Here is a 12,667-nt window from a genome sequence, read left to right as displayed (position 1 = left end):
GGCTATTTTTTCTTGGTAATGTTTGGAGAGGGCCCCGCCCTGCAGAGCGCAAGGCGCTTGGGAGGGGACTGTTGGTTATTACGCACAATATCGTGTACTCGTAGTCTACTTTTGTTATTCTACTATTCTAGATCTCCACTGATCTTGGCTCATCGAGAACCGTTTCGCCTGTTGAGCTCGAACGCACGTCTCGAGCAGCGCGCGCCCCGCCTTGGTTTGCCACGCCCCAACAGCCGCCCTCGCCGCGTCCGCTCCTTGGCCCGCCTCGCACGCCGCCCTGACGCTCGCCGCCTGCGATAAGAGCTTAGTCGTTGAAGCGCCGATTTCCGCCTCGTCGGATGCGCACCCACCCGCGACTCGTTCCATGCGTTCCGCCGCGAGGAGCAAAGCGCACAGTCCGAGCGCGACGCTCTTCTGGTGGCTCAACAGCGAGACGAGCTGCCGCCTCTGATTACTCCTCGCCTCCCTGCGTTCGGCGGCGCCCACCAGACGCTCGATCCAGCTCGCGTACGCCGTCGAAGCCGACGCGACTTCGTCCGCCGCCGCGCGAAGGGCCTCGGCGCCCGCGAACGGTCCAGCCGGCGGAGGGCAACTGGTGACGGCGGCGGCGACGACTTTTTCATCTCCGAGGACCCAGCGCGCGAGCGCCGCGGAAGAGCCGTCGGGGGCATCTCCGACGTCCAGAAACCCGTTCACGATTTCTCTCAGCGCGGTTTCTCGCGTTTCGGAGTCGTTTCCGAGCTTGTCGGTCTTCTCCGTGAACCCCGCGCGTGCGTTTGGTTTCCCGTCTTCCCCGCCAGCCTCGGAGTCAAACACCAGCACGAGCGCCTCACCACCCCGTCCGTCACCATCCCCCCCGTCGGCCGTGAATGTGCACGTGAACCGAGGCGAGGGACCGGCGATCGGCCGCATGGATCGAAAGGCCGACTCGAGCGACGCGCGGAATCGCACCGATGGATGAAAGCGCGCATCGTACCCGGCGAGCGTGGGACGAGCGAAAGAGGTCGGCCCGCTCCCGATTGCGTCCGTCGACGAGTCAAATCCATCGCCGTCCGAGCGTCCATCAAAGTCCTCGAGCGTCTCTCCCGCGACGCACATGTCCAAAACGATCAGGAGGAGGAGCCTGACGCACGCCCCATCCCCCCCTCGCGCCCCATCCCCCCCTCTCGCCCCGTCCCCGGCCCGGGGATCGAGAGACACCGAACCGTGAGCGTACGCCGCCCTCAGCGCGGGTCCCCTGTCGCGCATGAACAGGTCCTCGAGGGCGTTCCTCGCACCCGGAGGTAACTTTGACGGCAACGCGTTCGGTCGTCTCGCGTCCGGGCGCGCTGGTTCGATCGGCGCGCGCCAGGGATGCAGGATCACGTCGTGCACGCGTGACTGCCCGAAACCGTCCATGGTGGCGTAATACTCGCCAAGCCTCGCGACGAGCGCCTCCGGGGCGTCGTTGACCGCCGCGAACATCTCCCGCAGCGCGCTTTCGAGAGCGGGACACGCGACGGCGACGAACCGCGCGTCGTCGCCCCGTTCGATCAGGTCCCTCGCCGCATGTGACGCCGCGTCCCTCCAACCGTCGGGCATAAACGTCGACGACGCCACGATCTCGGCCACCTCGTCGGCGGCGCGGGGCGAACGCCACCACCCGTCGCGCGCGAGGCGCTCCGGGACGTGATCGACCAATTCGGCGTCGTGGCGCGCGAGCGTTCGACCGGTGCCCACTTCCCACCCTGAGGTGCCCACCTCCGACCCTGACCCTGAGGCACCTTCCCTTCCGTCTCCGGTGGGCGCCGGGACGGATGCGGCGAGCGCCAACGCCAAGGCGGCGAGCTCCGGCTGCGCGTCGGGGGGCGCGATGTGACCGTGCCAGACGACGTTACGAAGGTTCATGCACCGCGGGTGTAACGCGCGTCGCAGCGCCCACGGGAGCGCGCTAGCCAGCAGCCCGATTCCTCCCGCGACGTCACCCGCTTCGCCGACGGCTTTGGAGAATTCCTCCGACGCGAGCACCTCCGAGAGCATCGGCGACGTTCCCCGCGAGGTGCCGCCCGCGGAGACGTACAGGTCGACGCAACGGCGTTCCACCGCGGCCAGGCTCAACGCGAGCGCGTGATAGGTCGACGTCGGCCCGTCGGTCCCCATCCCGCCGCGTCTGATGTCCTCCATCAGCGTGGACAGAAGATTGGCGTGCGCGGCGCCGTCATCCCTCACCGTCATGTCCCCCGCGCGGATCCTCTTCAGCGACGCGCGCGCGAGTCCCCTGAGGACTCTCGCCGCCGTTCGATCGTCGCAGTCCGCGGTCGCCGGTGGGGACGCGCGCGGGTCCATCAGACCGCTCGCGGGGTCGAAACTCCAACCCTCGTCCGGGTCATCCCGCCCAAAGCTCGGGTCCTCGGCCTCGGGGGGCACCCAAAGCATGTCTCGCACGTCTTCGCTCAGCGTACTGCGCCTGAATGCAACGTCGGGACGCTCCGCGGAACCATGCCCGCTCGTCCCCGCGCGCCCCGCGGAGCGCCCCCGGCTGTTTTCCATCGCCCGGGCGCCCTCGTCGACCGTGTAGCCGGTGGAGCCGCGAATTCTCCCCACGGTCGAAGGCCTCCTTCGCGCACCGCGAGCTGACGACGCGATGCTTCGCGCCACCGAGCGTGGCCCGCGCGTGCACGCGGCGGTCCGCAGAGACATGTGCGAGAGGTGCCCGCGCAGCACTGGCTCCAAGCGTTTTCTTCGAAGCTGTCCGTCCGACCGAAACTGGTCGGCCGCAACTCCGAGGCAAAACCCCAAACTCTCAAAAGCCGAACCCCGCCTGCGTCGTCGCCCTCTAACCAAGACGCAAGCTAAGGTAGCTTCAGGATGGTGAAGTTCCTCAAGGTGCGTGATATCCCACAGCATCGTCCCGGCGGGTCGTGCGACGACGAGACGAGCGCGACGCCCGTTTCGCGCCGTCGATCCGTCGCCCTCCGGCTTATTTTTCTCCACTCTCAGGCGAAAGATTGCCTTCGCCGCGAAGCCGCCCTCGGACATCGCCGCTGACGATCCCTTACCCCCGTTACCCCTCAGGCCAACAAGGTCGTGGTGCTCCTTCAGGGCCGCTATGCGGGCAAGAAGGCTGTCATCGTCAAGAACTATGACGAGGGCACCTCCTCCCGCCCCTACGGTCACGCCCTCGTGTGCGGTCTCGCGACCTACCCTCGCAAGGTGAGAATCACGGCCACGGCGGTGTTTTGGCGGGCGCCGCGCGGGGATCGACCGGGTCGACCCCGCGCCGCCCATCGTGTTCGCTAGAGCGGGACCATAGAGCGTGTCCCGGATTTGCGATTATCGGTTGCGTCGTCGCGTCGCGTCGCGTCCGTGGCGCGCGTCCGGGACCGCGCGATGGCCCGGGGAAAACCCTATTTCCCAGTCCCACAGTGGGGCAGGTTTAGATAGATTTGCAGCCCTCGGCGGAGCGCTGACCGTCCTTCCCTCCCCCTCTCAACCCACCAGGTGACCAAGAAGATGGACAAGAAGAAGCAGGACAAGCACTCTCGCGTCAAGACGTTCATCAAGACGGTCAACTACAACCACCTCATGCCCACCCGCTACACCCTCGACGTGGACCTCAAGGCTACCGTCACCCCCGACGCGCTGGAGAACGCGACGAAGAAGGTTGCCGCGCGCAAGGAGGCCAAGAAGATTCTGGAGGAGAGGTTCAAGACTGGCAAGTCTCGTTGGTTCTTCACCCGCCTCGCCTTCTAAGCGAGTGCGCGGGAACGCTGTAGAACTGGTGGGGGTGTATGCCGAGTCGGGTGGTTGGGTGCGAGGTGCGGTCAAATTAGATTAGGCCTGATCTTCGCATGTGATCGACGTTCGATTTGAGAACTACACGAGAGCTGTTCCGTCGACGCGCTCATCTCAGACATTACACGTTAGAACGACCGTCACACGCGGTACGCGCCGGGGCCGGGCACGTCCAGCTTGCTTCGCCGCGTCTGCCACCTCTCGCCCTTCGTGAAGCCAATTGTGGGCAGCGTGACGTTGCCGCTCAGCCGCTGCATGCCGACCCCGCTGGGCAAGGTCCTCGCCGCGGGACCGGGACCGAGCGCGCCGCCGAGGATAGCCTTCGCCTGTAGCTTTCCAAGGCTCGCCTTCGCGGCCTGTTCCCTGTAGCACGTGCCGAACGACACCGCGGGGAGCGTGCCGCGGTGCGACTCCGCCTGCCGACCAACCGACTTTGGCAGCGCGTACGCTCCGGGACCCGGAACGGACGCCCAACGCACCTCGTCGGGGTTCTTCTTGGTCCTATCTGTGCTCCTCAGCTCCTTGGGGAAACGTATGGGGTTGGCGGAGTACTTCCCGCTCAGCGCCTGCCTCCCGATCCCGCTGGCCGCCTGGTACACCGGGCCCGGGGAGATTGTCTCGTCGTACCTGAGCGCCGCCGCGCCGACGCGACGCTTTGATTTGGTGAACGATATCGACGGCAGAGTCTCCTTCATGGAGTGGGGCTGCCGGCCGACGGAGTCCGGAAGGGTGTAAGCCACGGGCGCCGGGGCGATCTTCTGACGATCCTCAGCCTTACCAGCCGCGTCCCTGGACGCCCTCCCGAAGCATCCGCTGGGCATTGTCCTTCGCTCAGAGTACCCCTGCCTGCCCACCGAGTTGGCGGCCTTGTAATACCCCGGACCGGGTACCTCGTACTTTGGACCCGTATCCCCGAGCCTGCTTCGGTTCCTTCGAAGACTCGCGTTCAACGCTAGCGACTCCTCCGGGGTCTTCTTCTGGAAGTCGAACCTCGTCGCCGTGCCAAACCCAAACGAGGGGCCAGACTTCTTCTCGCTCTCAACCATCTTGCCCAGCTGAGACCGCTGCATGGAGGGCTTCACCGGTGGCAGCGTGTACTTGCGCGCGGGCCTGCGAGCCTTGGCCTTGGCCGCGGGCGGAGCGGGATCCCTCGGCGGCGATGGCTTGGGTGAACCCCCGGCGGACAGCTTGGACTTGCTCAGCGTCTCCGGATCCTCAAACGTGTCGCTGTACTCCGCGGGAGCATCCTCAAAGTCAGCGCTGTACTCAGGGTCGGCCATCGAAGACGATTCTTTCGCCTCCACCGGTCCGGACTCGAGCTCGGGCTCGGGCTCGGGATCGGGCTGCGGCTCGGCCGTCGTCTTGCGGGTCGCGGCGAAGAGGTCTCCCGTTGCGCCGCCCACAGCCTTTGGAGACATCTCGGATACGTCGGCGGCTGCCTCCATGTCCTGCATGGACGACAACTTACTGCTGGGCATGAGCGACAGGGATTCTGGCTCGGGCTCGGGCTCGAGCTCGGGCTCGGGCTCGGGATCGGGATCGGGCTGCGGCTCGGCCGTCGTCTTGCGGGTCGCGGCGAAGAGGTCTCCCGTTGCGCCGCCCACAGCCTTTGGAGACATCTCGGATACGTCGGCGGCTGCCTCCATGTCCTGCATGGACGACAACTTGCTGCTGGGCATGAGCGAGCGCGCGATATCCCCGGAGCTGGGATCCGTCGGATCTGCGCTCTCGAAGTCGGCGCTGTACTCGTTGCTCTCATCAAACTCTTGCGTGTTCGACGCGGTGCTGACGTCGTGCGCGACCACGGATGGGGGCCTGTCGTCGGGATTCTTCTCTGCCGAGTCGATCACGTTCTGAACGACACCGTCGACGAGCGTGTGGATGATCTCGCTCTGCTCTGCCTGTTGCTCCACGTTATGAATCGCATCCTCGACCAGGTTGTGCACCTGCGTGCCCTGCGACCCCGCGGTCGGCGGCCTGCTCCCAGCCATCGAGCCGCTCTTGGATATACCCTCCGTCGCCCTCTCCATTGCAGCGTCGACAGCCTCCCACGCCTCCGCGCTCTCCTCAGCCTTGTCGATGGCGCTCGTCACGATATCGTGCACGAGAGACGGTCCGCGCTCGTGTCTCGGGGGCGTGCGTTCGACGTCTCCCTCCAGCGACACGGACGCATCGACGACGTCGGAGGAGCCAAGCGCGAACTCGCTCGAGTCGTCGACTGTGGTGCTGCCGCCGAGCATGTCTCCCTCGACGTCGCCGCCCGCGACGGGCGAAGACTTCCCGGTGGCGACGCTCGACGCCGGTCGACTCGGTGGATCGGATACCGCCATCACAATCGACACTCGCCACGATTCCGAGCTCGAGCGGTGCCTTCTGCGCGGAGCCGATTGGCCGATTCTGCGGTCCTCGTCACCAAAACTTTGTTGCCAAATGTGGCCAAAATGTGGGAATTTCCACGAACGTGGGCCCAATTTCGCCGATGGTTTCTGACTGGTTGTCATACGTGCCGCGTAACCTGACGTGAGAACGGACCAGAGCCACGCAACCCCATTTTGCCGGCGCTGACGACCACGGCCTGAGGGCACTTTTGCGATCGGCGGTGCAGGAGGTGCCGCGGTCGAGGTTCGAGGCTCGCGGTCGTATCGAGCGTCGGGGGATGACGTCCGCGACCGATAAGGCGCCCGCGCCATCACACAATGCCGGCGGCGTCGAGGTGGACAGGGACGAGCTCGAGCGGTCGGTGAGGGCCATGCTCGAGGCACTTGGAGAGGACGTCCACCGCGAGGGCCTCGCCGACACCCCGAAGCGCGTGGCAAAGGCGATGGCGTTCGCGGTGCGTGGGTACGGGATGAGCGCGATCGATGCCGTGGGCAGCGCGCTGTTCCACGAGCCGGGGCTAGAGAGCGACGAGGCGAACGCGGCTATCGAGGCCGAGCGCGCGGCGACGGGCGCGGAACGATCGGGCGGCGCCGTCGACGACCACCTCCTCGCCAGGCCCGGGGTGGTGCTCATCCGCGACGTGCCGTTCTTCTCCACCGCGGAGGACTCGCTCCTTCCGTTCTACGGCCGCGCACACGTCGGATACGTCCCGTCCAGGGGTCAGATCGTGGGCCTGAGCAAGGTGGCGAGGCTCGCCGAGGTGTTTGCCAGGAGGCTGCAGAACCCAAACAGGCTCGCGGCGGACATCGCTACTGCGCTGCACGAGGGCGCCGCGCCCAGGGGGGTGCACGTGGTGCTCGAGGCGGCCCAGATGGGACCGTTCGGCCCGATCCCCGTCAGCGGCGAGGCCGCGACGGGTTGCTTCGCCACAGGAGGGAGGGGGAACGACGCGGACGGGTACGGAGCGGAGTTTCGCGCAATGCTCGGCGCGGGCGTCGGCGCGGGACCAGGTCCGGGCGTCGGGCTCGGCGAGTTTGGTAACGGGAGCGGCGGTCGATGGACGACGCACGGCGCGGACGCGGTGTGCCGACGGTGCGTGTGCGGGTCGGTCTCCCCGACGAACGGAATCGACGACGACCGCGTTGGTTCGTCCCCGGGAACCGCCGTCACCACGTATAACACGTACAACACCGTCACCGACGCCGAAGCCGCGTCCACGTCCACCGCGCTCCACGAGTGTCCCAGCGGCGGCGGCGGCGGGAGGGACTCGCCCACCGACTCTTCGCACAACTTCGCGGTGCCGTCCGAGGTGTCCGTGTCGCTCGATGCGCGACCGGCGACGCCGTTCGAGGCGGCGCTCGGGACGCCGTCGCCGCCGCCCGCGCCTCAAGCTGTGGCCGAGGCTGTCGAGGGCATGATGCGCGCGCTCGGCCTGGGAGCGAAGATGGACGCCGATCGTCTGTCGCTGACCGCTCGAAGGTACGCGGACCTCATGGCCGCGTCCAGGGAAGGTCACGCCGCGGCTGACGCCGAACCCGCGACGGCCCTGGGAGGTAAGAAGAGGAAGATGGTCGACGGATCGGACGGGTCGGGGGAGACGGAGCTCGTGCGCGATCTGGAGCTCGCCACGCTTTGCGAACACCACCTGCTGCCCTTTCACGGAGCTGTGCACGTGGCGACGACGGGTTCGAGGAAGGACGTGTCCCGCGCGATGTTACAGAAGATCGTGACGATGCACGGGCGCAGGCTTCAGGTTCAGGAGCGCCTGACGCGAGACATCGCCAGGGACGTGGCGGCTGCGACGGGCGCATCCGGGGTGATGGTGGCGTGCCGCGCGGCGCACCTGTGCATGATTGCGCGGGGGGTGGAGAAGCCGGGGTCGACGACGTGCACCTCCGCGTGCCTCGGGGAATTCGCGAGCGATCCGACGAGAAGAAGTAGGTTCTGGCGAGCGCTCGAGGGGGGGAAGTAACGAATAGGGCAATTCTTTTGAGTTGAAGAAATTGTATTTGGCTTTAAACAACACGCGAGCGCTATGGTTCCGGAATCACTAGACACGCGTCGTCGATCACAGGGATGCGAGGATGGTGACGAGGGTGAAGAGGAAGGACGCGGGCACCGCCAAGGCCGCCGCCGTCTGCAGGGGAAGCGGGAGCTCGCCCTTGGGGGTGATGCGAATCTTGCGGATGCGCGAGTTTTTGGTGATGATGGAGGTTCCCGTCTGTCCAACCGCACCACCGGCCACCAATACGGCCGCCGCCTCGAGCGCGTCCGCCTGAGTGGCCGCCGCCGCCGCCTTGCCCGCGGCTCCCTTCGCCGCCGCCGCCTTACCCGCCGCCTTGCCCGCACCGAGGAGGCCCGCGAGACCGGCGCCACCGATGCCGCCCGCCGCGGCGTACTTCTCGAGCCTCGTCTTGGGCGCCTCCTTGGCGAGCTGCATGCCCTTGCCGCCCTTCGTCGCGGTGGGAGCCTCAACCTTGAGCTCGGCGAGATTAGCCTTGGCCTGCTTCGCGTCGATGCGGGGAGCGCTGGTCTTGGGAACGGGAGCCGTCTTGACGACAGCCTTCTCGGGAGCGGCGGGCTTGACCGCGGCGGGCTTGGGCGCGGTGGCCTTCTTGGGGATCACCGGGGCCGAGGGCTTGCCCACGGCGGGCTTGGGCGCCTTCACGGTCGCCTTGGTCACGGGCGCGGGCTTGGCGGCCTTCGTGGGCTCAGGCACCGCCAACTTAACCTCGGGCAGACGGAGGTCCGCGTTCTCAGCCTTGGCGTTGCCGGGCTTGGGGTACTGGGCCCCGGGAGCGGCGGTCTTCGGAACGGGCGCAGTCTTCACGGCAGCCTTCGCGGGTGCCGCAGCGGGCTTCTTCTTGGAGACCTGCGCCTCCTCGATGAGCCTGGCGGTCTCGGTTCCCTCGAGGCGCGCGGAGATGGCCAGCGCGGGGGAGGCCGTGGACAGCGCGACAGCCGCGGCCGCGGCGACCGCGGCAGCCTTCGAGGCGTCGCGCTCGTCGTTGACGGCGGAGCACACCACGGCGCGCTTGGTGTTGACGCGCTGCGCCTGCGATGTTTGGGTCGGGAAGGCGTCAGCGTAGGGGTTCGGGGCGTTGGATCGGTCTCGGGGAAAGTGTTACTCCGATCGAGGAGAACATTCTGTTGCGTTCGTCGTTTTGGATGAGTCCTCTCGGAGGGACGACGCACCTTGGCGACAGCCTTGGGGGCGACGCGGACGAACGCGGACTGGCCGATAATCGCGGCCATCTTTGACTGGTGGTTTCTCTCTTCAGATAGGAGACGGGGTGGAGTCAATAGAGTGGAGCTCCCGGGCACATCCGTCGTCCATAAATTGAGGCGAGCCAAGGCGTTTTGCTTCGTCAAAATCCACCTTGGCGCTCTCCCATTGGTTCGTCTCGGATTTTATTTTGCCCGGAGACTGTTTGTCCATACAAAAAAAATGGGCAACACCGCACACGCGGGTATGGATATTTTGCCAGTAGTTTTGCGTCTCTTTTGAACCTCGCGACACAGCAGACCGCGATGGCTGGTGAGGGGGATGAGGCGGGGTCCAGGATGTCCATGCAACTGGTCCTGATGAACTGCCTCAAGGAAAAGAAGTACGGAGACGCGCTCTCGGCGTGCAACGCGCTCCTTGCGAGGTTTCCCACCGACGCGATGGCGCTGGAGTGTAAAGCTTTGTTGACCGAGAAGGCTGAGCTCGCGGAGATGCCGACGGACGGAGAGGAAGACGAGGAGGAGTCCGAGGGCGGAGACGAGAGTAGCGATGAAGAGGACGACAGCGGGGAGGATGAGGGGGATGAAGAAGAAGAAAACGAGAGCGATGCATCGGAGGACGAAGACTGACCCTTATTAGATTTGTAGACCAGTTAGCGCGCCTATCTCCGCATGGCCCATGGCGCTGGCTCGCGCTTCCGTGGACGCAGGAGCTTTTTACCCGTCCTCGCAACCTCACCACCCCCGCCATCGTTCCCGGAGGACGCCTCCACGGACTCCTTCACCCTGTGCGCGTGTTCCTCCGCGTGCCTCGCCCTGGCCAGCGCCAACCCCTCGTCGAGGCCCTTCCGCATGGCGATGACCTTGGCCCTTCGCGCGTCCTTCTCGGCATCCTCCTCCGCGCGCATGTTTGCCATCGCCTTCTGGGCCTCGCTGACCTCCAACTCCCAGTCCGCCTTTTTCTGCGCCGCCTCACGGGCCAGTTTCGCCTCCAGGTGGGCGTCGAGCTCTGCGGTGGTCACCTTTGGAGCAACCACGCCGCGTTTCTTTCCCTTGCGAATGTCATCCTCCGTCTCTTTGTCGTGGAACATCGGCCGTTCCCGATCCGACCAGGAGAACCCACGCGCGAATAACGCGGGGTCCAGCGCCGTCCGCGCCATGGCGAGCGCGTCGTCGAGATCCTTAGAATCGCGCGTGTCCTCGTCGACGTCGTCTTCGTCGAGCCACAGCGGGAGCCGTCGCGGCGCCCGCTCGGGGAATACCTTCTTGCCCGTCCTCATCGGGATCGCCTCGGGCGCGTCGTTCTCGTCGTTCGCGCGCGCCATCTCACCGATCCTCGCCTCATCCCTGCGCCGCGCGGCCTCGCCCGCGGCCTCCATGTTCGCCGCCATCGCGTCCGCGGCTTTCACCGCGCTCGCCGCCGAATGGGCCACACGCTTGAGAAGCTCCAGAGCCACCGCGTCGTGGGGGTCCAGGGCGAGTATCTGGCGCAAAACCTTACGTGCATCGTCGGACTTACCCTGGGCGTACAGCATGGATGCCACCGCGACCGCCGCGGGAAGCTGAGCCTGGGTGAGCACCGGTCGATTCCTCACCTCCGAGTCGCCGTCGTCAACCTCGTAACGTCTGTCAAAGTCGATCCGGGCTCTGTCCCTCTGATCCCTGCGGACAACATCCTCGGCGGCGAACTGCCTCGCGCGAGTCTGGCGCCTGTGAGGCGTCGGCTCCGGCCTCGGCATGCCAATATTCTAGACGCCAGCGACAGCGCTGTGTGCCGCAGCCGACGGGTCTCTAAGGCTTTTTGAAATATGAGCGAGTTCTTCGCGCGGCGTGCCAAAACTGGCAGACTGGATTTGGGGAATTTGCGGGTTGCCCCCGCCAGTCGTTGTCACTGCAGAACGGCGCAGAGAGACGTGCGTTTGGGTCGAAACAGGACGCAAACATGTCGCGCGGGCGCGGTACCACGAGGGAGGCGAACATCTGGTGGGCCCCAGTCCAGAACCCGACCAACCCGCAGTGTGGCCCCAACCCCACCGGGAATCGCCAAAAAAACACCGACACGGGCCCAGTGCTCACCCCGCGCGACCGGGGCCGAGAGCTGACCACCTTCCCGTTCCATCCGCCCCCCTCTTTGTACGCGTAGGATGGAAACTTGCAACAAGGAGGACAAGATCCAGAAGAAGGCTGATAAGATGTTCTTCGACCGGGACAAAATAAGGTGGGTGAGCTGGGACTCAGGCATCGACAGCGTCAAGGCTGTGGCTGGAGAGGAGGCGCTGAACCGTACGCTCACTAAGAAGAAGGAGAGCGACCCGGATGAGAGGACCCCGGTGAAGATTCACTATCCGACGACCAAGTCGCGGGTTTTCTGCACCGTGGACTGACGATGACTCGATGTTAAGTAGTCTAGCTTACAACTGTGACAACGTGTGACTTTTTCCGTCGTTCTACGCTCGTTCTATACTCCAACACCGTCCCTCTACCCCTTCCAAGGCGGGGTGCGCGAAAACGGCGCGCACTCGCGACCCTCGAATGTCGCGATGGGATTCGTCGCGCGCGTGCCGGTCGCGGGGGTCACCGGCGAGGCGTGCGCGGCGTCAGCTCTCTCCCTCGCGAGTGACTTGGCGAGACCTTCAAGCCGCGCCACCCTCGCCTCGGTGGCGCGCTGCCTCCTCCTGGCCTCCACCTGCGACTCGCCGTCCCTTCTGAGCTGGTCACTCCACCTCACCTCGTTTCGCGCCAGGAACGCTCGCCACGCCTCCTCCAGGCGCGCGATGGCGGCGAGGAGCTCCTCCGCGCGGACGCCCTCGCCCGCGACCAGGGACAGCCGGCGCTCCCTGAGGTCCCTCAGCCCGAGCCTCGCGCGCCTCAGGTCGTCCAGCCGCGAGACTTCCAGGGCGATCGCCTCGCGCGTCAATCGAACGCGCTCGCCGACGTCGCGCCCGTCGACGTTCTCGCGCGTTTGGAGGTTCCCGCCGCGGTTCGGGGGCGAGCCGACCCCGCCGGGTATCTCCGCGGCGAGGTCGGCGAGGTACCACAGCGGGTCCTCCGAGTGGTCCGAGGGGTTCACGCTTACCGGTCTGGCGCTCCTCCGCCGAAGGTGGGCGGCGTTCGTCGATACGCGCGGCTTGCGCGCCGTGACCTGCTTGGGCACGGCCTTCTTCTTCTTCGACTTCCTGGGAGGGTCGGGGCTGAACTTGCTACTGTTCCCGTTCTTCTTTTCCCGTCGAGGCCGGTCGAGTGCCGGCATTATGGCCCGTCTGGGATCGGCGCGCGCGAGACCTGACGC

The 12,667-nt window shown here is 66.1% G+C and overlaps 8 protein-coding genes across 8 annotated transcripts; 3 read left to right on the top strand and 5 right to left on the bottom strand.

The window, feature by feature from the left end:
• Positions 1-114: 114 nt before the first annotated feature.
• Positions 115-2,679, bottom strand: MICPUN_61033 (predicted protein; the record flags this gene model as incomplete). Its single annotated transcript, XM_002504088.1, has 1 exon — positions 115-2,679. The coding sequence occupies one exon, from the start codon at positions 2,677-2,679 to the stop codon at positions 115-117; it is 2,565 nt and encodes an 854-aa protein (XP_002504134.1).
• A 146-nt stretch (positions 2,680-2,825) lies between these two features.
• MICPUN_107054 (predicted protein) lies at positions 2,826-3,862 on the top strand. The gene is made up of 3 exons (XM_002504400.1): positions 2,826-2,865; positions 3,055-3,192; positions 3,481-3,862. Exons 1-3 carry the CDS (start codon positions 2,848-2,850, stop codon positions 3,730-3,732), a joined length of 408 nt encoding a protein of 135 aa, XP_002504446.1. The 5' UTR covers positions 2,826-2,847; the 3' UTR covers positions 3,733-3,862.
• Positions 3,863-3,914: 52 nt separating this feature from the next.
• On the bottom strand, positions 3,915-6,104 carry MICPUN_61031 (predicted protein; the record flags this gene model as incomplete). The annotated part of the gene is made up of 1 exon (XM_002504087.1): positions 3,915-6,104. One exon carries the CDS (start codon positions 6,102-6,104, stop codon positions 3,915-3,917), a length of 2,190 nt encoding a protein of 729 aa, XP_002504133.1.
• Positions 6,105-6,430: 326 nt separating this feature from the next.
• Positions 6,431-8,170, top strand: MICPUN_61030 (predicted protein; the record flags this gene model as incomplete). Its single annotated transcript, XM_002504399.1, has 1 exon — positions 6,431-8,170. The coding sequence occupies one exon, from the start codon at positions 6,431-6,433 to the stop codon at positions 8,123-8,125; it is 1,695 nt and encodes a 564-aa protein (XP_002504445.1). The 3' UTR covers positions 8,126-8,170.
• Positions 8,171-8,221: 51 nt separating this feature from the next.
• MICPUN_61029 (hypothetical protein) lies at positions 8,222-9,408 on the bottom strand (the record flags this gene model as incomplete). Its single annotated transcript, XM_002504086.1, has 2 exons — positions 8,222-9,208; positions 9,349-9,408. The coding sequence occupies 2 exons, from the start codon at positions 9,406-9,408 to the stop codon at positions 8,222-8,224; spliced, it is 1,047 nt and encodes a 348-aa protein (XP_002504132.1).
• A 598-nt stretch (positions 9,409-10,006) lies between these two features.
• On the bottom strand, positions 10,007-11,119 carry MICPUN_108839 (hypothetical protein). Its single transcript, XM_002504085.1, has one exon. It carries the CDS (start codon positions 11,115-11,117, stop codon positions 10,041-10,043), a length of 1,077 nt encoding a protein of 358 aa, XP_002504131.1. The 5' UTR covers positions 11,118-11,119; the 3' UTR covers positions 10,007-10,040.
• Positions 11,120-11,522: 403 nt separating this feature from the next.
• Positions 11,523-11,762, top strand: MICPUN_61027 (predicted protein; the record flags this gene model as incomplete). Its single annotated transcript, XM_002504398.1, has 1 exon — positions 11,523-11,762. One exon carries the CDS (start codon positions 11,523-11,525, stop codon positions 11,760-11,762), a length of 240 nt encoding a protein of 79 aa, XP_002504444.1.
• A 95-nt stretch (positions 11,763-11,857) lies between these two features.
• On the bottom strand, positions 11,858-12,628 carry MICPUN_61026 (predicted protein; the record flags this gene model as incomplete). The annotated part of the gene is made up of 1 exon (XM_002504084.1): positions 11,858-12,628. The coding sequence occupies one exon, from the start codon at positions 12,626-12,628 to the stop codon at positions 11,858-11,860; it is 771 nt and encodes a 256-aa protein (XP_002504130.1).
• Positions 12,629-12,667: the final 39 nt, after the last annotated feature.

This window comes from Micromonas commoda, chromosome 9 (genome assembly GCF_000090985.2).
Source record: "Micromonas commoda chromosome 9, complete sequence".
Classification (NCBI taxonomy): Eukaryota; Viridiplantae; Chlorophyta; class Mamiellophyceae; order Mamiellales; family Mamiellaceae; genus Micromonas; species Micromonas commoda.
This window is presented reverse-complemented; position numbering and strand designations above follow the sequence as displayed.

Bases quoted from the DNA above. Each gene is read 5' to 3' on its own strand.
- MICPUN_107054 (XM_002504400.1), top strand. The intron at 3,193-3,480 runs GTGAGAATCACG...TCAACCCACCAG, and splicing joins TCGCGACCTACCCTCGCAAG to GTGACCAAGAAGATGGACAA.
- MICPUN_108839 (XM_002504085.1), bottom strand. From the start codon at position 11,117: ATGCCGAGGCCGGAGCCGACGCCTCACAGGCGCCAGACTCGCGCGAGG.